This window comes from Bos grunniens, chromosome X, assembly GCF_055505025.1.
Source record: "Bos grunniens cultivar Pamir isolate PY7600 chromosome X, Bosgru_T2T1.0, whole genome shotgun sequence".
In the NCBI taxonomy this organism is placed as follows: Eukaryota; Metazoa; Chordata; class Mammalia; order Artiodactyla; family Bovidae; genus Bos; species Bos grunniens.
In genome coordinates this window covers 106449271-106475657 of record NC_141194.1, presented here as the reverse complement: position 1 = coordinate 106475657, position 26387 = coordinate 106449271, and the positions used below count along the sequence as shown (strand labels likewise).

Genomic DNA, 26387 nt, shown 5'->3' with positions numbered 1-26387 from the left:
GGGTAAGCACATGTAGAGGAAAGGTCAACAATTCATTGCTCACTCTTTCTCCACGAGCAGGATTTCCAGCTTCTCAACCAGATGCCCCCTGGCAGGCAGGTGAGAGGCTCCATGCGGTCAGGGGATGAGTTTTCAGTATCTCCTTTGTTTGTTGGAGAAGGAAATGGTAACCCACTCCAGTACTCCTGGAAAATTCCATGGATGGAGGAGCCTTGTATGCTACAGTCCATGGTGTCGCAAAGAGTCAAACACAACTGAGCAACTTCAGTTTCACTTTTGTTTTTTTTTAATCCAAATTAAATGGAAGGTTATACAGCTTCCCTGACCCCGTGTAGCCTCTCACATGCCACGGTCACTGGCCAGCCTTCTGCGGGGCTGCCCACTCCTCGTGCCCGCCCTCCCCACAGGCTTTTCCTCACCTGGTTACGGGCCAGGCCCCCAACCCCACCCCAGGCTTCTGCCAACACTGATGGGGTCCACTGACCACTATGGGTAACAACCTGAGCTAGGCCTTTCTAAAGATGCACCATCTCGCCTTGGGAAGGCCTACCAGCTGGCATTGTCCAGAGCACTCCCTTTCCCCCCGAGCCCCGGTTATGCCCAGATTGGTGGCCAAGGCGGAGAAATGGCAGGGAAGCCGGCCAGAGAAGGGACAATCCCCTGTGGGTGGGCCTTTGGGAGGTCATGTGCTTCATTCAGCAGAGAGCAGCCCCATGAGCAGAGTCCACACAACTCATCAGACACCCAAGTGTCCCCAGAGAGGCGAGTCGTGTGGGGCAGTAGCTGGGAAGCCACAAGGCAGCCCGAGGGCAGCAGGCAGGGCTGTGGGAGGCCTGCAAGCTGAGATTTGCGGTGGAAAGACTGTGGGAAAGCCTCAGCCAAGCTGCTGGAAGGAAACCTTTCTGCCCTCCCTTTCTTTAGACCATTACGGAGATCCACCTCCCCTTTGTGAACCCTGGAGCTGGCCCGCCTCCTGCCAGCCTTACAGTTCAGGAAGGCTCTTCTTAAGGGCCCTGGAGTCACCTCTTTGAAATGCAAATCTTCAGGCAGAGAGAAAGCTTTCTGGTCCTGAGGATAAAGGCAGTTCCCAGCACAGAGGGCCACTCAGATCACCAGGAGTCTTGGGAAGGACTGCCTGACTTAAAAGCCTGAGGATTCCTTCTGGCTTTGTGATGGGAAAACAATGAAAACAGTGACAGGGTTTATTTTGGGGGGTTCCAAAATCACTGCAGATGGTGATTACAGCCATGAAATGAAAAGACGCTTGCTCCTTGGAAGAAAACCTATAACCAACCTAGACAGCATATTGAAGAGCAGACATTACTTTGTCCATCTAGTCAAAGCTATGGTTTTTCCAGCAGTCATGTATGGATGTGAGAGTTGGACTATAAAGAAAGTTGAGTGCTGAAGAATGGATGCTTTTGAACTGTGGTGTTGGAGAAGACTCTTGAGAGTCCCTTGGACTGCAAGGAGATCCAACCAGTCCATCCTAAAGGAAACCAGTCCTGAATATACATTGGAAGGGCTGATGCTGAAGGTAAAACTCCAATACTTTGGCCACCTGATGTGAAGAACTGATTCATTGGTAAAGACCCTGATGCTAGGAAAGATTGAAGGCAAGAGAAGGGGAAAACAGAGGATGAGATAGTTGGATGGCATCACTGACATGATGGACATGAGTTTGAGCAAGCTCCAGGAGTTGGTGATAGACAGGGAAGCCTGGCATGCTGCAGTCCATAGAGTCACAAAGAGTCGGACATAACTGAGTAACTGAACTGAACTGAGGAGTGAAGTTGTTTGCTTTCATTTCTACTTTTGTGGAGAGGACTGTGGGTGGGCAGGATCCAGGAGCAGGGAGCCTAAAGTGGGAGGACGTGGATCTGAGGTCTGGGGCCCACCCTCCCCTACTGGACTCTCTGGGACTGTGATGATTTGTCTACACAGTGGGTGGGCTCCCCAAGTTTGAAACCAGATTGATTACCACAAACCAGGGCATTGCCTATTGAACATTCCTGAAATCCCAGAAAAACCTCTTAGAAGCTTCAGAATATAAGGAACCAGTGACAATAGAAATGGATTGTTGACTGAAAAAAAAAAAGCAAAACCTAAAAGTTGAGAATTATGTTGTATTTGGGGCCATTACTGAGGATTATAGTCCAGGAGAAAGCCTTTCAGAGAGCTCTGAGAAACTGTTACAGAGAGGTCAAGGAGGAGCCAGATTTTGCTTCAAAACAACAAAATTGTAGTCAAACACCAAAAAATTGCTGCTAATCACCAAAAACAGACACCGCAAGTTAATGAATTTCATGCTTTTCTATGTGGGGGAGAGATTCAAGGGTCTGGGCTCATTGATATCATTCCCTTGATACACACATTAACTATCTAGGATCAGTATCCTATTTTTCTCCATCCTGAATTCCTCTCAGGATACACAGTACTGGGGCAGCTGCAGTGGCTGATGGCTTGATCACTGGCATAACTTCTTGTTTACTGAGATGGCAGGCAACTCTGGAAGCTGGAATCTGGGGCCACATGCAGGCCAGGGGTTCCTGTCCCAGCCACAGCCACTCACCCAGCAAGGGAAGAAACTGTCTACACAGCACACAGGGCAGAAGCCTCAGGAAAGAAGAGGAGATGAAGGAATCAGTGGTGGGTGGTCACTTTGCAAACCATGTGGGTCCATCTCCACAGACAAGGTAAAGCACATAGAACAAGGCTGTGGAGCAGTCATTGTGCCGGCAGGTTTCTGTGTCAAGTTGGCTAGGCTAGGGTTCCCAGTGTTCAGTCAAGGCATCCCTCTAGATGTCACTGTGAAGGGATTTTTGAGATGAGATTAACAGGGAAACATCAGAGAAGGCAATGGCACCCCACTCCAGTACTCCTGCCTGGAAAATCCCTTGGACGGAGGAGCCTGGTAGGCTTCAGCCCATGGGGTCACTACGAGTCAGACACGACTTCACTTTTACTTTTCACTTTCATGCATTGGAGAAGGAAATGGCAACCCACTCCAGTGTTCTTGCCTGGAGAATCCCAGGGACGGGGGAGCCTGGTGGGCTCCCGTCTATGGGGTCACACAGAGTCGGACACGACTGAAGTGACTTAGCATAACAGGGAAACATAGTTAGCAACTGAGAAAGCAGGTCAGTCTACATAATGTGGGTGGGCTGCATACAATCAGCTGAAAGCCTGATGACAAGAACACCGAGGTCATCCGAAGAGGAAGGGATTCTGCCTCCAAATGGCCTTTGGACCAATCTGCTACTCCTCCCTGAGTCTCTGGCCCGATGGCTCATTCTGCAGACTTCAGAGTTGCCAGCCCCCAGATATATATAAGCCGATTCCATATGTACACATATCTAGAGCTCTCCAACTTGTCCTGTTTCTCAGAAGCACCCTGACTGCTACAGTCATAAAGCCATACGAATACATGGCAACTAAGTGCTCAGAGAAAAACTACTAGATAGGTGGGATGATGTCAATAAAATACAATGATAATGGAGTATTTTAATACTGTATCACAGGGTTGGGCTGATCTAGTGGACAAAAAAAAAGGAGAAATTCAATAGTGCAATTATCAAACTAGATTCTAGAGAAATAGTGAAAAGCACACATCTCAGAGGACATTAATTTTTTTCAGTCTGTTGGGCATTTTAAATGTTTCATGCATTTGACCTCTATTATTGGTTGAATTCGGAGAGGGCAATGCCACCCCACTCCAGTACTTTTGCCTAGAAAATCCCATGGACAGAGGAGCCTGGTTGGCTGCAGTCCATGGGGTTGCTAGAGTCGGACACGACTGAGCGACTTCACTTTCACTTTTCACTTTCATGCATTGGAGAAGGAAATGGCAACCCACTCCAGTGTTCTTGCCTGGAGAATCCCAGGGACGGGGGAGCCTGATGAGCTGCCGTCTATGGGGTCGCACAGAGTCAGACACGACTGAAGCGACTTAGCAGCAGCAGCAGCAGCATTGGTTGAATTCTGTTAAGAGTCCTAACCCCCAGAACTTTAGCACATGACCTTTGGAGACCAGGATTCACAGAGATGTTCAAGTACAGATGAGGTCAGTAGGGTGTGTCCTACTCCAACAGGACTGGGCCTTTATAAAAAGGGGACATTACAATTTGTAGTACTTTGTTAAAACTGCCCTAGAAAGCTAATACAGCCCCACCCCAAAATCTTAAGCAATATATCTTCAGACCATTATCCAGTACAATTCGAAATACACATATAAAAGATTACCACAGTCTCAACAACTTGGAAACCAAGACAAACTCTACTATGCAAGAAGTAGACAGGTGAGGAAATGAAAAGTGAAATTTGAAAGCATCTCCCAATGCAAAGCAAAGAGCAATGTTTAGTGACAAATGTACAAGACAAAGGAAAATCTCATTCAGGGCAAAATTGCACACTTTGAGTGCCTTACTGATTCAAGATGGAAGCTGACAAAGGAGGTTAGTATTCCTCTTGAGAAACTAGGAGGGGAGGGGAGAACAAAAACTGAGCCAAAAGAAGATAGACAGATGGGATTCGTAAAGATATAAGCTGAAGTCCTATGCACATGGTGCCCCATAGCCTGTAGACTCTCCATGGAAAGACATCTCCAGCCCACTGCTCCAGTCTTCTGTCCTCATCTCCTCGTCCCGCTGCATGGATAGTTCTGTTTTCAACCAGGTATGCTCCTGATCACAGCTGCATCAGCACTGGCAGACATGGACGTGGCTTGGGAGCAACCAACACTTTTTGACGAGGGGCAGGTGGCCGGCTAGGGTGAGTTGGGGCAGCGGAGTCGGTTCTTCAGGTCTGGCCCTGCTGTTTAGCATGGTTGCTGTGAGTCCCGAGTTCAGCCCTGTGGATGCACACAGTCTGCAACCACTCACCAGCCCAGGAACCTGGGGCAGTAATGACTAGAGCTGCCACGAGCAGAGGTGTGCGAGTCTTTGTGTGTGCACACGCATTCATTTCTCTTGGGTAAATAGATACTCAGGAGTGGAATCATCAGGTCACTATGGTAGGTGAGTGTTTAATATCTTAACATGAGGCCAAACTGCTTTCCAAAGTTTCTGTCCCATCTCCCACCCCCACCGGTGGTGCCTGAGCCTCCCAGTTCTTCCCCGTCCTTGTCAACACTCAGGATCGTCGGTCTTTTGTGTTGTAGCCATTCTAGTGGATGTTAAAAGTTCAGGGTACTTCCATGGTGGTCCAGGGGCTAAGGACTCCTCGCTCCCAATGCAGGAGGCCCAGGTTCAATCCCTGGCTAGGAAACTAGATCCCACATGCCACAACTACAAATCCCACATGCCGCAACAAAGACCCGGCACAGCCAAATAAAGACATAAACACATTTTTTAAAGTTCAGGAATTTTGAGAGTTGATTGTCAAATGCCATTATTTAAAAAATTCAACTGTATAAACTTCCACTTAAATTGTATTAAAGAAACAAAGGAGATACTCAAAACGCATCATGTCTTATTTCACCCCAGTACCTTGGCACAGTGCACCACCCAGGATCTCTTCTGAACCACACATTCAATGACATTATGTGGGTAGCCATGTTTTTACAACAGTTTGGCCTGGTGGGAGTATTTACCCCACAGGAATCAGCACTGCCTGCAAACTGGGGCTAGACTGATTATTATTCAGTTGATTGTGTAGACTTGCTGCTGCTAGGTCACGTCAGTCGTGTCTGACTCTGTGTGACCCCATAGACGGCAGCCCACCAGGCTCCCCCATCCCTGGGATTCTCCAGGCAAGAACACTGGAGTGGGTTGCCATTTCCTTCTCCAATGCATGAAAGTGAAAAGTAAAAGTGAAGTCGCTCAGTCGTGTCCGACTCTAGCAACCCCATGGACTGCAGCCTAACCAGGCTCCTCCATCCATGGGATTTTCCAGGCAAGAGTACTGGAGTGGGTCGCCAGTGCCTTCTCCATGCATAGACTTGAGTCTGTAGTAATTACATTTTGAATAACAAAAAGAAAAAGAAATAACTTCCAGTATCAAAAACTACTATCCAATTCAGCAGAGATTTTGTTCATGTCACCAATGAACATATGAGGTTCCAACACACACCTTTGCTGTTTCGCTTTTGTCTTGGTAAGATCAGTGGAAATATCAACCAACGTTATGTGGGAACCACAGTCAGCCCTCAGTTGCAACCGTGGGTCAGGTACCAATCCAAAAGTTTGGCAAGTCAACTGAAGAGGTTTTGGTGAGAATCAATGGGTCATATGGAATTGAGAAATAGTGTATCATGTGTTTTATTGTATATATATTGTAGATTTATTTGTACATTGTTTACGTCTTTTATAACAGTAAAATTTATAATAAACTTACATGTCTGTGTGTGTCTGTGTACATATATAGACAGACATAGAGAAATATATACACTCCCCCAACACAGAGGTGCACACACACACACATAGGCTTACGTTTACTTGTCACCGTGGATCAGCACATCACAGCTTGCAGACACACGCCCCAGCCTGTCTGCTCCATGCAGCAGGTACACATCACCTGGCCAGTTTGAGCATGGGCTCAGGGAGGGCGCCTGTGCACCAGCTACTGTAAGGCCCAGCAAGCTGGCACTGGGTAGGGAGAAGCACTCGGGCTCACAAAAGGCCATTGATCCACCCACTGTGGCCTGGAGGGGGCCCTGTTGGCCTCACCCACTCAATGAGTTGGTGAGTTGGTGGCCCAGAGCCTGGCTAATGAGATAAAGGGACCCAGCTGTGCCCAGACATCAGGGATCTGGGGGGCCCTGGGCACCCCCGACTCTCAGCTCTGCCTGTCACCAGCTCCTGGACCAGGGCCCCGCTCTGGCCCTCTCCCAGGTGGGTGTTCTCCCCGGGGCAGGTGGCAGGGCGTGGACCACCCTCCCAGACTGTTCCCCTCAGGTCTTTCCCACAGTGCAGCCTGAGAGATGTTGTAAAAACAGAAGTCGACTTTTCCTCTCCCCTGCTTACAGCACTGTGTGGCTCCCCGGTGTTGTCAGGGTCCGTCCAGACCCTAGCTGGGGAATGAGGCTGGCCTGAGGCAGCCACTGCCTGGGTCCTGGCCTCTTCCGTCTGCCACCCTGCCCACCGCCGTGGCCCCAGCCACTATGACCTACTTTCATGTTTCGGGATGGCCCAGCTGGCTCAAGGCTCGAAGTGTGGCTCACGGGAGTCACTCCTGGGCATGGTCGCCCCACCTTCCCGCCCCTTCTCACCTGCTCTGTCTCCTGGATGTCCCGCCCCTACCCTACCTCATCCTTTGGTGCTGTGGGCACTGTCCAGGCCCTGCAGTGCCGTAAGCGTGTCCAGGCAGACAGTGTCCTGGGGCAGGTGGGCCCCCAGGCGCCGCAGCTCTGTGCAGAGCAGGGGGAAGTCGTAATCGAAGCCATTGTGGGCCACCAGGCACACAGGGCCCTCCTGGCAGCTCAGGAAGGCCTGCAGCATCTGTACCACAGTGCCATCAAAGCCAGCCTTCCCGCACCTGCCCAGGCCCTCACGGCTCAGGCCGGTAATCTCACTGGCCTTGGCAGTGAAGGGGCGCTCTGGGCTCATGCACAGTGTGAGCTTGTCCATGACCCAGGGTGGCAGGGGGGCCCCAGACTCATCGCACTTGAGGTCCTCCAGGGAGGACTGGTGGACTGCGAACAGGGAGAGCTCGGCGATCTCAGGGTCCACGCTGGGGAGACCAATGGCTTCCAGGTCCAGAAAGACAAACGTCTCGGCCCGTGGTCGCTTGGACACGGTGATGGTTTTCACAGAGACAGGGAAGCCTATAGCTGCCAAAATAAGAGGCAGAAGACACAGGGGCCAAAGAGATGGGGATGCCTGGCCTCAGCTGGCCACAGCTTTGCCCGTGGCCAAGGTCCTGACCCTTCTGGCTTCCCTTCTGGCTACCTCATGGGCCTTTCGGCTCTAGGAGCCATTTCTAAGACCCAGATCCAGAAAGACTGCTATGGGGCCTTCTGAACTGGGATCCAGCAACAGGGATCTGTTACTTCTGTCCAGGATGAGGCCTCCTAGGGTCTTGTCACCTGCCTTCATGGTGTCCCTCAGTCCCTCCCTGACCATCCCCACTGCTACCATCTAGTAAACAGCAAAAGGCAGGCCTGATATGCCCAGACCCTGGCATGGGGCCTCTGCCTTCTGGACCCCAAGGACATAGACAGGCAGTGTACCAGGCCCATGTCACCAGGGACTGCAGCCCAGGATGGCACCATCACCAGCACACTGTGGCCAGCAGCCTCAGGCCCAGCACCCGACAAACGTGCCCCTGGGATCAGCTGCTGGGAAGCAGACAAGCAAGCACCCAAGACAACTCTCCTGGGAATTCCCAGTCTCCCTGGCTTGGCCTCCTCCCGGCACACAGGTGGATCCAATTTGGATCTGACCCGATCCGGCCCCTGTTCTGCCTCTGGGCCCTGGCAGCTGGCCACACTGGCTTACCTGCAGCATCTGCTGGCTGGGTTCTTGGGCTACTAGACACCTGTCTCACACAGGCTGCTCTGGGCAGCCTTTAATCTGTGGCTGTGGCCTGCCCCCAGCCACCCATTGGGTAGGGAGAAGATCCGAGGCCACAGGACCTGTGCAGCCAGCTTGCCACCCCCTCGCTTGCTCACAGCTGCTGGGACACACACCCCATGTTTTTACAGGCTGAAAAGCTGGCTCCTGGGCCGCAGGCGGGCTCCCCACAGGCAGAGCACAGCCTGGGCTGGAAAAATGTGTCATCACAGGTGTCTCACAGGCATTAAGAGGAAACCCAAGCCCTCTGCCCTGCCTCCACGACTGATTAGGTCTGGCAGCAGCAGCCGGGCCTGCTGCCTTGGGTTCAACACCCAGCCCCAGGCTGGCGCCCTCCCAAAGGGGCATCTCCAGGGCACAGCTCCGTCACCAGGGTCAACCAAAGTGAGCTAGGAGGACAGGCCACAGTGTGGCCCCACTGACAGCAGCTGGGGTGCATCAGGGCAGTGGCCCCCCAACTTTGGGGGGCTCCTCTTCCTCTAGAGTATCTCAGGGGCCTGAAACAGAGGCTGCCAGGGAAGGAGCAAGGGAGGTGTGGTAGGTGGGAACAGCCCTCCACCGAGTGCCATGAGAGCCAGAGGCTCCAGGTCCTGCCTGGCCCAAGTGGCTTGGGCCAGGGCGAAGGGCACAGTCAGTGTAGGAGGTAAGAGAAAAGGCCCTCCCTGCTCCAGGAGAGCAGATGGCACCATCCCTAGGACCTCATCCCCGGGCAAGCCATGCCAGCCTCCGGCAGCAGGTGCTCATAAGCCCGGTCTCCCACTGGGGCACAGGGAGGCAGCCGAGATGCCGGGGGAAGCCTGCCCGCAGCGGGCCCTCCAGTCTCCTGGGCTGTAAAGCTTTCAGGGAACCTGGACCACAGTGCCCAGGGGTCTACCTGTGCTCCCACTTCCACCGATGGCAGGGGACGAGCTCCCTGGAGCCTCCTGGTCTGGAACAGCCACAGGGGAATCAGGGAAATGAAGGTGCAAGTGAGACTGGCAACCAAATGCTTAGACGGGGGGGGAGGGGGCAGGGGGGGCCTCCTCCAGTGCCCTTCAGCCTGATGCTGAGCTGAGGGGGGGGCAGGGGACTCCACCGGGTGTGCCTGTCCCTGGGCTTGCAAGGAGGGAGATGGCTGTGACACAGCTCAGGCAGATACTGGGTGGCCCTGGAAAGCCCCGAGAGCTGCTTTCTGGCCAACCAGTCAGGCCACCAGCAAGAATTCCCCAGGTCGGTTCTGGGTGGCTTGGGGAGGCAGGAGAAGGAAGCACACGCCCCCACCGGCCACACACCAGATGCAGTGAGTGCCAGCACCCCCAAGGCCAGCCCAGGGTCGGGGGGAGGAAGCAGCAGATCAGGGCCTGGGGGAGGCCGTGGTCGCATTCAGCCAGGAGTCGTGACAAGACACAGCCAAGCTTAATGGGCGCTGAAATGTGGGGCGGGCAGGATGGGCAGGGAGGCAGTCAGGCAGAGCCACAGAAGCAAAAAAGTAGGCTGGAGGCAACTTCTTAAAACCTTGGCTTTCTTTTCTCCCCAGCTCACACCACCCAAACCCACCCCACCCCACCCCACCTCCACCCCCCACCATCCCCATGTTACCCTCCCCTCACACCCCCCACCCCCAGACCCCTTGCCAAAGAGCTGAAGGTGCTGAGCAGCTAGAGGCCATGTCTACACGGCAAGGGAACTGACTGCTGCTGCCTGGCTCTTCAGGGCGGAGCTCACTGCTCACAGGCTACTGTGGGCCTTTGTGCAGACAGTTGCTGAAGGTCTTATATTGCTGGGTTAGCTCTTCCATTTTGGTGGCTGCCAATGAAAGAGAATGGCAAATAGCAAGGTCAGTCAGTCCAGCTGTCCTCGGGCCCAGGGCACCCAGCAATGGGCTGAGCCAGGAGCCCTCGAGGGGGCCAGGGCCTGGTGAACTCCGATGGAAGCCCCTGGGGGCCCCAGGCAGAGTCCCCAGGCTGGGATTCACTGGCTTGGCTGGGTCCCTCCCCACCCCTCTCTGCAGAGCCCAGGAGTCAGGGAGGTTCATGATTTGGATGCTGTATGGATTTTGATCAGCCCTTCCTTTAGCTTGTCCGAGTCCATCCTCCAGGAGCTCGCCTCCCCAGCCCGTCCTCTGCCCTCCCACAAGGTTGGCAAGTGGTGTTCGGTCCTGCCCATCCCAAGGGTGAGTGCGAAGCTTGGGCATCATGGGGTGAGCCTGGGGGTGATGGCTGGGTGGGCGTCTCACAGAGAGGAAACAGGCCTGGCCCCAACGAGCCTTCCCACTCACCATCGCTGCTCCCTCCGAGGGCGCTCACATTTCTCTTACATATAGATAGGATTCGGGGGTGTCATTTCCCTTTACTAAGTCCTCAGATTCTCCCAATTTCCAGATGCTCCAGCCCTGCTCCTGGGCTCCCAGAGATCTGGGCATATCCTCAGCTCACATGTCGCCCCTCTGTCCCAGGCCCTCAGTGCTACATGGCCTTCTCTTGACTCAGGGTTTGGCCAAGCTGTGCTGTCTCTGGAAGCCTGGGCCCCTGACGCTGCATCCCTGCTACTGTGGATTATGGCAGGCTAGGTCTGGAGTGCGTCCTGGGGCTCCCTCTGGTCTGGACTCAGCCCTCAACTCTGCAACTGCCTCCCTCCTCCTGCCTTCCTTTCTCAGTGTCAGAGATCTCAGCCCATCTCTGTGCTGTTTTTCTTTGCCCTTGTTTATCTGCCCCTTGTCTCCTGAGTCTCAAGATGTTTTCTACTCAAGATCTGCCTAACTCTCTCCATGGATTGTTCTGAACACTTTGACAACCATATTTAACGCCTAAGAGTGTCTGCTTGCATTTTCTCCTTGCTGGTTCTTCCCAGTTTCCTCAGTATGTGTGAACAAGATGCTGAGTATGTTCATTCAAGTTGGTTGGAAAGTTCTCTTCTCTGAATGACCACTGCCTCTGGCGGTGGAAAAGGGTTGGGGCAAACACAGACGAAGCAGCAAGTGCAGAAGGAGACAATAGGGCAGGAGAGGCCCACGAGGGCTCTGAAGAGCTGCAAGAGTCCTGGGAATATGGAAGTCCACACACGTGCCTGGGGCTGTGCGGGCATCTGGAAGAGACCTGCAAAGGCCCTGAGCCCATGACTACTTGACCTTAAGGCAGAACCAACAGAGGTGCAGAGGAAGGAGACGTCAGCCATGTGGCTGAGTGTGGAGGAAAACCATAAAGCTATACACCCAAGTAGCTCACACAACTCCAAATGGGAGAAACTCAAAAGTGACCCCACACCAAGACTGTCAAAAGAGCCAAAGGGCAAGACAGATCTGAGAATGGAAGATGGAAGAGACTACGCCAGGGCCTCCATTATATGTCAATGAATGTGAGCGATCACAGACCCTCACTTGGGAGGTGCAGGCACTAGGACAGAATCCTCACCAAGCCGGGCCAGTGCTCAGCTGCAGGCAGGAAGTGGCTGATGGAGTCGCTAGTGTGCGAGGCATGTTCCATCTCTTAGCCTGGTCTGTGGTCACACAACTATCTGCTTTAAAGTCAGTGGCAATGGACTGAAGGGGGTTTGCCACAGCCCAGGGGACAGAGGCAACTTTTCACTTGTCTAACCCTGAGTTAAGACTCCTCCCTAAAGGCTGCTTTTTTCTTATAACAAAACACAACAACAATGAAAAACCTTCTCTGAGTGAGTATATTTTGCATAAGAAGAATAAACTTACTCAGAAACAAAGTTTAAAATTAAATGCAGACACAATTTTGACCTTACCCAATAGCAGGAAGGTGGGAAACAGCAAAGCTAGCCCCACAAATGGGAGGAACTGGCCTCATTGCCACGACGGCAGAACCTCACCTCCACAGAGAACCTCAACTGTTGAAACGAGTTCACTGCGACCTTTCTTAAAGGTTGACAATCAGAGGGAAATTCCCTGAGTGATACATGTTCACTGTAGAATATGTGAAGGCTGCAGAACAGGATAAAGAAACAGGAAATGAACTAAACGATCACAACAAACTGTAAAATTCTTCAAGAGATGAGAATACTAGACCACCATACCTGCCTCCTGAGAAATCTGCACGCAGGTGAAGAAGCAACAGTTAGAACCGGACATGGGACAACAGACTGGTTCCAAATTGGGAAAGGAGTACATCAAGATTGCATATTGTCACCCCGCTTATTTAACTTATAGGCAGAGTACATCATGCAAAATGCAGGGCTGGATGAAGCACAAGCTAGAATCAAGACTGTTGGGAGAAATATCAATAACCTCAGATACGCAGATGACACCACCCTTATGGCAGAAAGTGAAGAAGAACTAAAGAGCCTCTTGATGAAAGTGAAAGAGGAGAGTGAAAAAGTTGTCTTAGAGCTCAACATTCAAAAAACTAAGATCATGGCATCTGGTCCCATCACTTCATGGCAAACAGATGGGGAAACAATGGAAACTGTGACAGAATTTACTTTCTTGACAAGTTTATACTTGGTCTCCAAAATCACTGCAGATGGTGACTGCAGCCAAGAAATTAAAAATGCTTGCTCCTTGGAAGAAAACCTATGACCAACCTAGACAGCATATTAAAAAGCAGAGACATTACTTTGCCGACAAAGGTCCGTCTAGTCAAGGCTATGGTTTTTCCAGTAGTCATGTATGGATGTGAGAGTTGGACTATAGAGAAAGCTGAGTGCTGATGAAGAATTGATGCTTTTGAACCATGATGTTGGAGAAGACTCTTGAGAATCCCTTGGACTGCAAGGGGATCCAACCAGTCCATCCTAAAGGAAATACTCATTGGAAGGACTGACGCTGAAGCTCCCATACTTTTGCTACCTGATGCAAAGAGCCAACTCATTAGAAAAGACCCTGATGCTGGGAAAGATTGAAGACAGGAGGAGAAGGGGGTTACAGACGATCAGATGCTTGGATGGCATCATCGACTCAATGGGTAAGAGTTTGAGCAAGCTCTGGGAGATGGTGAAAGATACAAAAGCCTAGCATGCTGCAGTCCATGGGGTTGACACAGCTTAGCGACTGAATAACAAACGATCTAAATCCACCTCTGACTCACACAGAGAAAATCAACATCCATGTGGTAGCTCAACTCCCACAATGGATTCCTCTGCATTTTTTCCCTTTAGAAAAGTAAGATCATACTGTGTATTTCATTTTCAACCTGCATTTTCCTTTTAACATTATACAGTATGCATTTCCTCATGTCACTGTAACCAAGTTTTGAAACAACAAATACTGTCCCACAATATACATATAATCAGTATGTACCCAAGCATTATCCAAGAATAAAACCTTGAATTATTCCCATTTGTCAGTATTGTAAATTCTGGAACAGTATAACAATAAATAATCGAAAGTGACCTACAGGCTCAGTAATAGAAAACGTTAAGCAAATTTTAGCTAATGTCTGAAAGGAAGTGTCTGACGACTGGAAATAAGACTTTGAAAACCTGGGTCAATGCTTAAAATGAGGTCCAAGGGAAAGAATATAATACTGTAGCATGATGTGAGTAGATTCAACTTATACAAAGAAAGAAAAAACGATGACAGCTGTACACCCATGGCTGATTCATGTCAATGTACGGCAAAAACCACCACAATACTGTAAAGTAATTAGCCTCCAATTAAAATTAATTAATTAATTTTAAAAAATGATGAAAGGAAACAGAATAGAGGGAAACAGACCAAAACATGAACACTGACCGCCTCTGGGCCACTGCGCTATGCAGTGCTTTAAATTTCCCTCTGCACAGCTTTAGAGAATCCCCATTTTCTACCATTCATGGTTTTCTTTTCAGATCTGTCAAAAGCATTTTTTAAGGGAAGGAAAACCTTAAGCATCATAAAAAGAAGAGAACAGGAATGGACCAGTCCCCAAATGCAGGCTGAGGTGCCCTAAGATGGCCCTGACCACCAATCGGGTGGCCACGGACACAGCAAGGGGTGACCACATACCTAGACTCATGACAGAGCTGTTGTTGCCCCAGCATATCTGCTCGTCATGCTGCTGGTTCGCCATGTGCACGGCTTTCACTGAGGTGCTAGTGACTTCCACGGCCGCCTTCAACAGCTTCAATGGAGGAACAGAGGGTGGGGACGTATAGACTTGAATGCCAGCGGTCTGACCCACAGGAGGCGTCTCCTGCTCCCCGCCCTGGTGGACACTGAACACCTGCCTCCAGCTGCAAGGACAGTCACCCACCAGAGCTCCCCAGCGTAACTCCCTTCCTCCTGGCCCTGCGGGGACGCCACACTATTTCGGATCCCACCCCACACTGGGGCCACACAAAGCCGGGGTAGAGGGCATTGCACTGTCCATTTTGCACAGATGGACAGTGTAAAAGTCAATGTCCCAAGGTCAAAGGGCCTTTCTGATGGGCGAGGACTGTGCCCTAACTCAGCCTGCTAGTAGAATAGCAAAGGACAAGCTTGTCAGAGGTTCAGAAGTCTGGGAGCTTTCTTGTGAGAACACCAAGGCCAGCGCCATGGGAGCCCTGAGTCGATGGTAGAGTGTCATGTGTGGCAAGTGTGCACATAATCATAACCAAAGCTAGCAGTCTGGGCTCCGAGGATCGGAGTCAATGCTGAGGCCATCAGCTCAGCTGTGTGAGGCTGCCTTTTTGTGTCTGTCCGAAATGGGTCGAGGGCCCAGACGGGCAAGCATCCGTCTGTCTGGCTGGCACTGCTCTGGGCCATGCGAGGACAAACACACTGTGAAACGCTTGAGCCTTTTGTGCAGACAGGCTGAGGCCAACACCAGGACAGAAGCTGTAGGCTGGGATGAGTCCCCAGCACAGACAGCACACACACTTCTTCTGCGCCTGCGGTTGTAGCTTGGTGGGCACCCTCCTGAAGGGCAGGGGGACCCAAGTGGGACATTCCCAGCACCCCTCCTCCCCTCTATAGCCCCAATCTGCCTTTAAGTTTCAGCCTGAGGCCTGGAGCCCAGAGCTCAGCCAGTCCCCGCCCTCGGGTGCCTCACTGGGGGTACAGTGGCCCCTGGGAGGGGCTGGGGAAAGGGCAACGCTTACTTGGCTGCACGACGTCAGGGTCTGATACACGGCCTGGATGATGGGGCCGCATGGGTGGAGGTAGGGGCCTGGGCGCTGGCAGTACTCGCCCAGCTCACCATCGTAGACTTGCAGGAAAGCCATGACGAGCTGATGGAAGTCAGAGATGACCAGGCGCAGCTTCTGGTCCAGGGTGCTGGCGTGGGCGCTGCCCACAGTGGCTCCTTGCTGTGCAAAGCACTGCAAAGTCAGGGGTGGAGGCTGTCCCACCTGCCATGGGGCACCAGGCAGAGCCCTAAACCCTTTGGAGAAGTGGGGGTCTGCTGGCCACTCCATGCTTCCAGAAACCGGGAGATGAACGGAAGACCGGAGGCCTGCAGGGACCTCAACGTCCTCCTGAGGACCTTAGCGGCAATGAGGAAAGGTCTGGGGCTGCAGGGAGGGTAGCGGGAGAAAGTCCAGGAAAAGCCCAGGGTGCCAGGACTGGCACAGGGCTCCCCCGCAAAGCTGGTCTTTTCCACTCCTGGAAAAGCCTCCCCTCTCCAGCCATCACATTCTAGAAGCTGAGCTGTTTGGCATGTGCGCCACCTCACTCAGGCCTCCCGACACGCTCGTCCGAGAGACAGGGCTGTCTGAGGCTTCAGGACATCGGGTGGGGGCCCCATGCAGCACCCCTGCAGCCGGCACCTCACCTCCACCCGGAGTGCCTGAAGCTTTGAGGCGCTCTCCTGCAGCTGCCGGGCCAGTTTTGCCACCTTCTCCTCCTCCAACTTGACCAAGGGGCTGGCCCTGCAGGGAGACAAGGGGTCACTTCTGCCTGGTGCCATCACGGGCATCGGGGCACCTGTGGACCACACACAGGAGGCTCCATCCCAGCCAACAGGCAACCTACACCTGCCTGTCGTCACTCTGCTTGTCAAGAAGAGGCTGCATGTCCACAGGCCATGATTCACACTTGGGTCTCAGGAGCGTCTGCAGGCAAGGGCTGGAGAAGAGCTCCCCCAGCAGCCCCTCGGTCTTCTCCCTGGTGTCCTCGAAGCACTCCTCTGCACTGTAAAGGCAGCCCCAGGGCCACACTGTCAATGCCAGAGACCAGCCGAGACTAGCGAAGGGGCCAGGAAAAGGCATCTCCTCCAGTCTGAGAGCCCACCCACCTGCAGGGACAACTCAGGTATCCATCCTCGGTGGGGTGAGCCTGCGTTCCCCTGGGATGGAGCATGGGGGGGGTTCCTGTTGGGAAGACTGCCCAGGGGGCTTGGAGGAGCAAGGGCGCCCAGTGGCCGATTCGGGCAGGGCCTGTGCCAACCTTTACCTGGGGCAGCTGGAGCCGCCGACACTCAGGCTGTGGACCACGTCCAGCAGCTGGTCCATGAAGTGCAGCTGCTTCTGGGCACAGGCCCGGCCCTGGGCAGGGAAGGGCACATGTACTCAGTAGCCCGATGTGCCAGGGGCCCCCTGCTGCCCCAACAGGCCAGCAGCCCTCCAGGCTTCCACCTGGCAGGCTTGTGGACAGGCTCAGGGCCCCTGGCACAACAAGACAGGTGGTGGATGTGGCCACGTCACATCTGCTAATTCGTGGCCAACGGGGACTCGTTCCCCCATAGGCCACACATAGCCAAGCCTTACAGCCAGAGTCCCTGAGCAGCAGTTGAGTCAATCCCCCACCCCAAAAGTGGCTGGGACACTCGGCCAGGAGCAGTCCGATTTAGAGCTCAACTCCTTCCAGAAAGGGGAAGAGGCCCGAGACCAAGCCCCATGATGCAAATTCAATCTTGGAGAGCCTGTGTGAATACGGGCTGTAAACACAGCCTGCTCTGAGAGCCCTGTGAGCAGCGGCTTTTAGGGTGGGCTGAGAAGGGGAGGGCCGAGGGGGCCCAGGCAGCCCCGGGGAGGCAGTAGACTGGGGGACAGGGTCACATTCTGCTGTCTTGTTTGTAGCTCAGTTCCCGTCCACAAGCCATCATGGTTGCAGATGCCTAGCACTCCCTGCGAGCCTGGCTCCCACCTTCGTAGCCACAGGGACAGGGCCGGTGCCTCTGCAAGATCCTGGCATCTCCGCCTCCATGCCCCCTGGCCTGCCACTGGGGGCATCACTACCTCGTGTTGCCTCCTTCTCCCAACCGGCCCCAAACAACACCGAGCCAGAATGATACACCCAAAGGGCACCCTGAGGGAAGGAGATGAGGAATGGGACACGGTCTAGACGGAGGAAAGCCTGGGCAGAAACATGAGACCAAGTGTCACTCAGGATTTCACAAAGCCTTGACCGGTGGCCTGGGCTGCACGCCAGCCCCTCTGCAACACACGGGCTACAAGAGCCCCACCAGCCTAGGAAAGGGTAAGCCGCCCCTCACAACCTATACACTGAAAGCTACAAAACGTCTCCAAGAGAAACTGAAGAAAACCAAACTACATGGAACAGCCCACGTTCAAGGATAGAAAGACTTATTAGGGGTGATGGTAATACTCGCCAAAGTGATCTACAGAGTCAACACAATCTCCAGTAAAAGCTCAGTTTTGCACAAATTGACAAACTGATTCTAAAATTCATATGGAAATTCAAGGTACCCCTAAAAGTCAAGTTGGAGGACTGTCATGTTCACAATTTACTGCAAAGCTACAGTCATCAAGGCATTCTGCTACTGGCATAAGGACAGGCATACAGATCAATGGAATAGAATGGAGAATCCACAAATAAACCCTCACTTTTACATTCATCAATTTTTAACAAAGATGCCCAAACAGTCTAATGAGGAAAGAATGGTCTTTTCACTAAATGGTTGATTAACTGGAAAAACCAGACAGCCACATACAAAAGAATGAAGTTGGATACACACCTTACACCCATACATAAAACTAACTCAAAATGGGTCAAAGATCTAAATATAAGAGCTAAAAATACAAAACTCTTTCTCAACAAAACTCAAAACTTTTGAACTCCAAAGGACACATCTAGAAAGTGAAAAGACAATCCACAGAATGGGAGAACATATTTATAAATCAAATATCTGATGTGACTTGTATCCAGAATATATAAAGAATTCTTACATCTCAAAAATAAAAAGACAACCCAATTAAAAAGTGGGCAAAAGAACTGAATAGAGACATTACTCCAAAGAAGATACACAAATGACTAATAGGCATGTGAAAAGATGTTCAATACCATTAGTCATCAGAGAAATGCAAATCAAAACCACAATGAGATAGCCCTTCACACCCACCAGGATGACTCGTATAAAAAGATGAAAAATAACAAGTGTTGGTGATGATGTGAGAAACTGGAACCCTCACACAATGCTGGTGAGAATGCGAAATGGTACAACCACTTTGGAAAACACTTTGGGGTTCCTTGAAAAGTTTAACATATTCAAAGAATTCTGAAAGTTAGGTAATTCCACTCCTAGCTATTATATATACTGAAGAGAACTGGAAACATGTCTTCTGTCAAAAATGTATAAGGCACAGCCGGAGCATCATTATTTTTAAGAGCCAAAACATGGAAATAATTATTTCAAATATGCTTCTTAAATTTTAAGAGGAGGTGGCAGGGTTTCAGAGTAGGTTTAAGGATAGCTGCCTTTGTATGGAAACCCATGGTAGGCAACACGTGGAGGAAAGTACATGGGCTCAGAAGCCAGAATGTTAGGTTCAAGAGGTCAGGCTGTGTTACAGAGTAACCTTGAGAGAGCTGTTTGTCACCTTCCCAGGGAGATGACATATGACAAGGACCTGCTGTCTGGGGGAGGAAGGGCATGACAGTTACTGGCACGTAAGCCAGAAAGCCTCCTCGACCTCCTCAACCAGCCCCTCACCTTGTCCTAGGAATGGCAGGGGTCCACCCAAAGGAATCCTATGGGTTCCTGCCCCAGGGGCTAAGGATGCTTGCTCCTAGGGAAGGAGCCTTCCCACAATCACCCCAGCATCATGGAGGCCCCCTGCCCAGAGGGACAGGGGGCTCTCTCTTACCTTCAGGAGCTCCTGGTCATCCAGCCCACACAACATCAGTTCATGGCCCAGTTTCACCATCTCTGCTGGAACACAAGGGTCCAGTTACCACAGACAGCCACCCAAACAGGGGGAGGCCAGGCACCCTGGCCAAGTGCTTCCCTGCTAAAGGACGTCAACAAGGAGGCAGGTGGCGGACACCCTAGGTTGCCAGCATAGCCTCCTGCTGTGTGACCTACACCTGGTCACTGCCCTTCTCTGGGGGCTAGATTCCTCCCTGCGATGAGAGGTTGCATTCAATGCTCTTCCATACAGGGAACGCTGGCTTCCAGCAGAAGCCCGCCAGCTGCCTGAGGAGCCCACAGAGGCCAGGGCATCTTCCAAAGATGCCACATGCCACCCTTTCAGACACCTTGGCAAGCCACAGCACAAGGAACCATCTCACATTTGCCAGTTTCATACAGGCCCTTCACGCCATCACACCCCTTCCTCTTGCAGGCAACCCTAGCAGGTGGCTACTCTTCCATTTCACAGATTAGGAAACTGAGGCCCTGTGTAGTGCAAGGACTCCTTGGCCACGTCTTCCAGGGAACCCTGGGCATTTTCTGAGGAACCAGCTGGTAGGCTATGACTTGGAGCCACAAAGCCAGGGGCCAGTACAAGCCCTACATCCCACCCAGTGCTGCAGCCCCTGACCCCAAATCCCTGCAAATGCCTACATCTGAGTCTCATCAAGTCCAGCAAATGGTCCCTTCACTAGAAATTCAGGATCTGGGCAGCATTCCCCTCCTCCAGCACCCCACACCCATCTCAGCACAGCAGGCCAGGGACCCTGTTAAGCCCACATTCAGGATTATACGGCCCTCCTTGGAATACAGGCCTGCGTCCTTCTGCAGTCCACCAGGCCTGGCCTGGTCTGGCCCTGTCGCCCCTCAGATCTCACCCCAGCCCTGGCCCTTTGCTCTGCCCTCTACCGCAGCCACCCTGGCTTCCTGGCTGTTCCTACCTCCTGCCTGGGTGCTTGTTTTTCTCTCGCCCCAACGCTGTTCTTCCTGAGATCTGCCTGCCTCACTTCCTTCATTCCCACGCGACTCTTGTTATTTAAAAGAGAGGTCTTCCCCAGCCATCTTATGTCAACAGTGCCACCCTTCTCCCAGCCCACCCAAGCACCACCCTGCCTTCACCTACCTTTGTTTATGGTGCTTCTCAGCATCTGACACACTGAGAAATGTCACCACCTACTGTGTTATCACCTGTCTCCTAGCTAGCAAGCAAGCTCCGCGAGAGCAGTGCTGGGTGCAGAGCGAGTGCTCCTTAAATGTGAACGGGTGACTTCTAATCCCCCTTCCGCATGTCACAGTTTCTCCCAATTACACTCTTACTCAAGCACTCATATCTACCACCTGCTCTGCCACCCAGGGCCCCCCCACAGGGTGGGCCAGGCTGAGCTGCTGACCCACACATTACCGAAGAGGAAACTGAGGCTAGGAATGGTAACACCATGGTAGGTGCCTGTGCGTGCGTGTTCAAGGATTCACTTGTGACCTGCTGACCAGGCTGGCCCAGCCTCCACGGGCTCCGAGACACAACCCATGTCAGCCTCGGGACAGGCCCCAGATAACTAATGTGGCAGGGCTAGCAGGGGCACGGATCAGGAATCTGGTGTCCAGCTCACCCACCCTGGGGCGGGGGTGGGGCAAACACAGACTCGCAGAAGGATGGACCTTCAGAAACACTGCTGTGTGGGTGAAGAGCTAGCCAGCGCCTTCAGAACTGCAATTTGCTCCCCTTTACCTAATGCTCATTGCTGGCTTAAGGACAGTTTCTGCCAAAAATGGATTGAAAAGAAGCAGTTCCGAGATAAGCCCCAATGGAGACCTGCCCAGGAATGCCTCATGTCATAGGCACGCACACACACCCAAGCACAACGTGGCCCGATCACTGGTGGCATCAGCAAAAATGGCTGTCTCTGCCCCCAAGCACCCTAGTGGATGGGCTGGCGGGGTCTCCTTCACAGGCACAAGGGAGGGCGGATCCCAGCAGGCTCTGGGGACATCCACTGAAAACACCAGTCCACTGTGCAAGCCACCAATCTGCTAAGGAGGCCATGCACCAGGTCAGAACGGCCAGAATCCACCATTCAACACGAAATTCCTATAACAGAGGAGACCCACCTTGGATTTTCACTTCAGCTGACACCCCCTTCAGAGAGCTGAACCTGTCGAGCCAGGAGGGACAGACCCTGCAGGCAAAGAGCAAAAGCAGTCAGGCCTGAGTGGGCTGCAGGGGGCCCTCACACCTCTCCTTACAGATGCTCTAAAAAGGGAATCTTCATATCCAGGTGCTAAACAGCACTGGAAAACTCACTTTAAAATGGATAATCTTATGTGATTTCAACTCCATAAATCTATCAGCGAAACACAAAACCAAACTATTTCTGAAAATTCACCTCAAAAACGTAAATTTGAGTACTAACATTAAAATTCTCACAATAAAAACATGAAAGGACTGCCCAAGAGGAAAGAAAACTGAATTCCTCAGAGCTCTGACACCTTTCCAGGAGGAACCCAGGGGCTGGCTTTGCTTGCAATCACGGTGCAGATCTGTTTGGAGAATGTGCGAAAAGGACCTCCCTGGTCTGGCATCCTTGCAGGCCGGGCCTGGGCCCCTCCTTGCATGTGGCTGACTGCCCTTCTCCACCTGCAGGGCTTTCTTCCCACCCAAGCCAAGCACACCGAGTTGGCTCCAGCTGATCCGGCGAAGCCCACAGCTGGCTAACATTCGCCGCCCCAGGGAAGCCATGGGAAGGCTGGACCCACCTGCAGCCACATTGGCATCCCTCCATCACTGCAGGTCCTAGACGCAGTCCTTCTGCTGGGCTCACCGAGGCCAGGAGCCAACTTTCTGCTGTGTACTTCTAGGCCCTAACAAACACAGCAGCCAGCACTGAAAAGGCGGCTGGTAAGCATTAACAAATGAATGACCACAGCCTCTTGTCACAGACTAATCCATGAGTAAAGGCCCATGCCTATCTCTTTCAACAGAGGGGCGTTTTCTGTTCTTAAACTAATATAAGTCAACAGGCAATGATGCTATCCAAGGTCACAGCTCTGAGCCATTTGAGGGCTCCTAGCATGGGGGGCTCTGGGATCACAGTCCCAGCCTCCCAGGTGGGGAGACAGCCATTCCACCTGTCCCCTTGGCCTGGTGGAGCCCCAGCCTTGACAATACCACACAGATAAACAGGAGAGTAGCCACTGGTAAGCATCTTGCCTTAAGATGCCAAGGTGAAGGGTGGGATAATTTGAGAGAATATCACTGAAACATGTCTATTACTATATGTGAAATAGATCGCCAGTCCAAGTTCAATGCATGAGACAGGGCACTCAAAGCTGGTGTACTGCAATGACCCTGAGGGATGGGATGGGGAGGGAGGTGGCGGGGGTTCAGGATGGGGGTTCAGGATGTACAACCATGGCTGATTCATGTCAATGCATGGCAAAAAACCACTCCAATATTGTAAAGCACTTAACCTCCAATTAAAATAAGTAAATTAATTTTTAAAAAGAAGATGCCAAACTGATGGGCAGAACCATTTCCAGACACAGACCACATGCAATACACCGGCACGCGTCACAAGCGACACACAGCCCAAGTCTCCCACTGGGTCTCCTCTGTGAGGGGGCCCAGTCTGAACATGGCAACCCCAGCCATGAGGTCCAGGCCTGGCGCAGCAGTCAGGCCATGTGAAGGGCACTCCAGCTCCTGGCCAGGGAGCCCCAGGATAACTGGGCCAGGAACCCGCCAAGCTCTAGCAGGGTTGGGGCCCAGGCCTCACTCTGCGGACCTGCTGACTGTCTCATCATCATGGTGGGAGACGACAGTGCAGGTGTTTGGTGGAAAAGGCTCACTGTTCTTTCCCTGTGGCCATACCTGCCCCAACAAGGCTGGGGGGGGGGGCCCTGGGAGCTAGTGGGGGCCACCCTGACCCCTCCACTGCAGGACTGCAGGGAAGAGGTGGGCAGGACAACAGCCTCACCTGTGCTACCTGTCTTAAATTACTCATTAAGGCACCCATTCCTTCTGTCAAAGACGGCTGGGCCAGAAGGGGCAGGAGAGGGAAGTGCCACCATGTGAAAAGCTGGGAAGCTGGCCCTGGGCCTGGTTGCCAGGCAACATTCCCACTCACAAAGCGCCAGAGAGCCAAGAGCCCTCACTGATCCATTAGGCTGGACCACAGCAAACCACTTCAACACACTCAAGAATAAATCCCCGAAAGCCTAAGTGACCTCACTCGGAAAGGACTTTCATTAAAGTTGCTTTTCCTGAAGCAGCAGGGAGCAGGGCAGAAACTAACGGTGCTCAAGGCCTCAAAAGCAAGTAAAGCTCCTTGGGCGCCAAGGAAACCCAAGAGAGTTGAACTCAGCGATCCAGGAGCCCTGTGGCTCTGCCTTGCCCATGCTGAGGGCCAGCTTGGCATACAAGCCACCAAGACTACCATGCCCAACCCCACCCCCAGTCAATGCTGCATGCAGTTCCCAGGTTCTACCCAGAAGAAGGTGAACAGGTGGACCTAAACGAGGCTGAAATGGTGAAGCCATATGCAAACAAGCCAAGAGGAAATTGGGAGAAACTGGACTCTGTGAAATCCTCTTTGGCCATCAAGAGGCCTACAGCACTTCTGCCAGCTTGGGATCATAAAAATCAATTGGACATTCCCTGGTTGTTTCTTAAAAGGATTATTTCTTGTATTTAAAAAAGCACTAAAAGCATCTGAGGGCTGCAGCCAGACTCTCATCCATTGCCCCCCTGGCCAGCAGAGGGACCTGGTCCCCAGTTTCCACCTGGGCCATGCAACTTTGGGCTGCCTCCCACAAGAGCCTCTCTAAGGCCTGACTTTGGCCCCCCTCCTGTGTTCAAGATCTCCAAACTAGCCCAGGCCATCCTCACTTCTATCCCTGGTTCCTGGACCAGGCACTAGTCCTTCCGGGACCAACAGTGCTTGTCACGTGAGCCACTGCCATTCCAAGCCAGGCTCCAGTCTTTTACCTGCCTCTAGCCTCTCCCCTCCAAACCCAACTGCCACAGAACTCCCAAGTCACCCTGCCAAAAATGCCAATTTCACATGTCACTCCCCTGGTCCCAGGTTCTTTCTGCCATTCAAGCCACTGCTGCCTGATTCTCTCTCCCACACCTTGACTCCCCACTCCTATGGAAACCAGTGTCCGCCATGACCTGTTCCTTCCCAGATCAAATGCGACCTCCTCCATGCCAACATCCCAGCACTCAGACAACAGAGGTGTGCCCAACACTGGGATTGGTGCGTGAGCCTTCTGCACCCCCAGTTCCTTTGAGACACCCATCAGTGTCTGAGGAATGGTACCCCAGTGAGCATGTGTCTGTGTGCCCACTTGTCACCTCATACCCTAGAGCACATCTCAAGTATGTGCAACACCATACTGCGACCTGGGGCTAGTGGCTGGACACATGGTGCAGCTGTGTGTGTGTCTGTGTGTGCCTGGCACCATGTGAGGGAAGCCAAGTCTGCTCAGGTCCCTACGTGGCACACATACAGGATCCTACACAGCCTCGAGTACTCTTGCCTGGAAAACCCCATGGATGGAGGAGCCTGGTAGGCTGCAGTCCATGGGGTCGCTAAGAGTCGGACATGACTGAGCAACTTCACTTTCACTTTTCACTTTCATGCATTGGAGGAGGAAATGGCAACCCACTCCAGTGTTCTTGCCTAGAGAATCCCAGGGACAGTGGGGCCTGGTGGGCTGCCATCTATGGGGTTGCACAGAGTTGGACACGACTGAAGCGACTTAGCAGCAGCAGCAGCATACAGCCTTCAAAAGTCCCAGGGCAAAACGTGTCCATCTTTACCCTGGACGCTCATAGCCTCTTGAGCACACCCCTGCCAGAGCCCTCAGCCTGTTGGCTCTGTCTTGGCCTGTTGTCCTGTCTGGCTCTCCAGAGCACTTGGAGCTGCTGGTGGGAAGGCACTGGGATTGGTGCCTGAGCCTTCTGCACCCCCAGTTCCTTGGGGACATCCATCAATGTCTGAGGAATGGTACCATGACCCAAAGGACTGGTAAATGGGGTCTTGGCCCTGGCTTGCCACTCCTCGGTAGTAAGACTCCAGACAGTTCTTGACTCCACTCTGAACATCAGCTTCTCAGTCTGAAAATGAAAGGTCTGAAGTACATCATTTCCCAGATCCCTGCCAGCTCTGAAAGTAGTAGTTACAGCCAGAAAAATGCTCAGAAGCCAAGCTCAGCTACAGCACGGCTATGAAGAGACAAGCTGAAGCACTCTCCAGGGCACTTTCTCCCCAGATCTAAGCACGGCTTCACTTTTTATCTAAGCAGGTGACTAAAGTCGGTGGGCACCTTCTCATATAAAGAAGAAATCCCATCTTCCCCTGTGGGTTGAGTGGTATCTGTGTACCCCAAGGGTGGGGGAGGAAGAAGGCAGGTTGTTACCGTGTGCACATCCACTCCAAGATTTCCAAGCGGTACTTCGAGGGGCTACACAGCAGTTCCTGAATGGTCTTTGGTTCTGTGATATAAAGACCGTCAAGGAAGGGGCAGTTGAGGTCCTAAACAAGGAAAGGGAAAGCCAGGAAGTTTTAGAAAGGCAACATCAGCAAAAGGTTGAAACGCAGAGCAGTAATCACACTCTCAGTGCACCTCCATTCACACACGTTCCCGGCCGCTGAGCAGCCACCAGGCAGGTGACACAGACCCCCGGCCCCGGACCACGGGTAGCGGTCTTGATCACGCCCAGAGTTCAGTCCCCGTCATCTGCAGCTCCAGGTGCCCACCACTTCGCGTCCTTTTCCAAGCCCCTCTCGAGGCAGAAGCGGTAGTTTGACTTGGTAGCAACTATGGGTTACGGCGAGATTCCAATATCGGCCATGGAGCAAAGGGAACCGGGAGAGGGCCCACG

The 26387-nt window shown here is 52.6% G+C and overlaps 2 protein-coding genes across 13 annotated transcripts in view; both read right to left on the bottom strand.

Moving 5' to 3' along the window:
* Window positions 1-6241: 6241 nt before the first annotated feature.
* TREX2 (three prime repair exonuclease 2) lies at window positions 6242-8033 on the bottom strand. Its single transcript, XM_086387152.1, has 2 exons — window positions 7988-8033; window positions 6242-7768 (listed from the first exon to the last, which is right to left on the bottom strand). Exons 1-2 carry the CDS (start codon window positions 8031-8033, stop codon window positions 7245-7247), a joined length of 570 nt encoding a protein of 189 aa, XP_086243278.1. The 3' UTR covers window positions 6242-7244.
* Window positions 6242-26387, bottom strand: part of HAUS7 (HAUS augmin like complex subunit 7) — a 40370-nt gene continuing 20224 nt past the window's right edge. For 2 of the 12 annotated variants that reach the window (XM_086385866.1, XM_086385862.1), the window contains exons 2-10: window positions 25922-26037; window positions 21611-21678; window positions 19458-19519; window positions 16804-16895; window positions 16384-16542; window positions 16184-16280; window positions 15513-15731; window positions 14437-14551; window positions 9995-10295 (exon numbers count right to left, since the gene is read on the bottom strand). In XM_086385866.1, coding sequence (XP_086241992.1) covers window positions 10225-10295; window positions 14437-14551; window positions 15513-15731; window positions 16184-16280; window positions 16384-16542; window positions 16804-16895; window positions 19458-19519; window positions 21611-21678; window positions 25922-25932 — 894 coding nt within the window. In that variant the 5' untranslated portion in view covers window positions 25933-26037 and the 3' untranslated portion in view covers window positions 9995-10224. Of the gene's footprint in view, window positions 10296-14436; window positions 14552-15512; window positions 15732-16183; window positions 16281-16383; window positions 16543-16803; window positions 16896-19457; window positions 19523-21610; window positions 21679-25921; window positions 26038-26387 lie in introns of all 12 variants that reach the window. The other 10 variants (XM_086385865.1, XM_086385861.1, XM_086385864.1 and 7 more) reach the window with 9 other exon arrangements.

Bases quoted from the DNA above. Each gene is read 5' to 3' on its own strand.
- TREX2 (XM_086387152.1), bottom strand. From the start codon at position 8,033: ATGAAGGCAGGTGACAAGACCCTAGGAGGCCTCATCCTGGACAGAA. The intron at 7,769-7,987 runs GTAACAGATCCC...TTATTTTGGCAG, and splicing joins AGGCCTCATCCTGGACAGAA to CTATAGGCTTCCCTGTCTCT.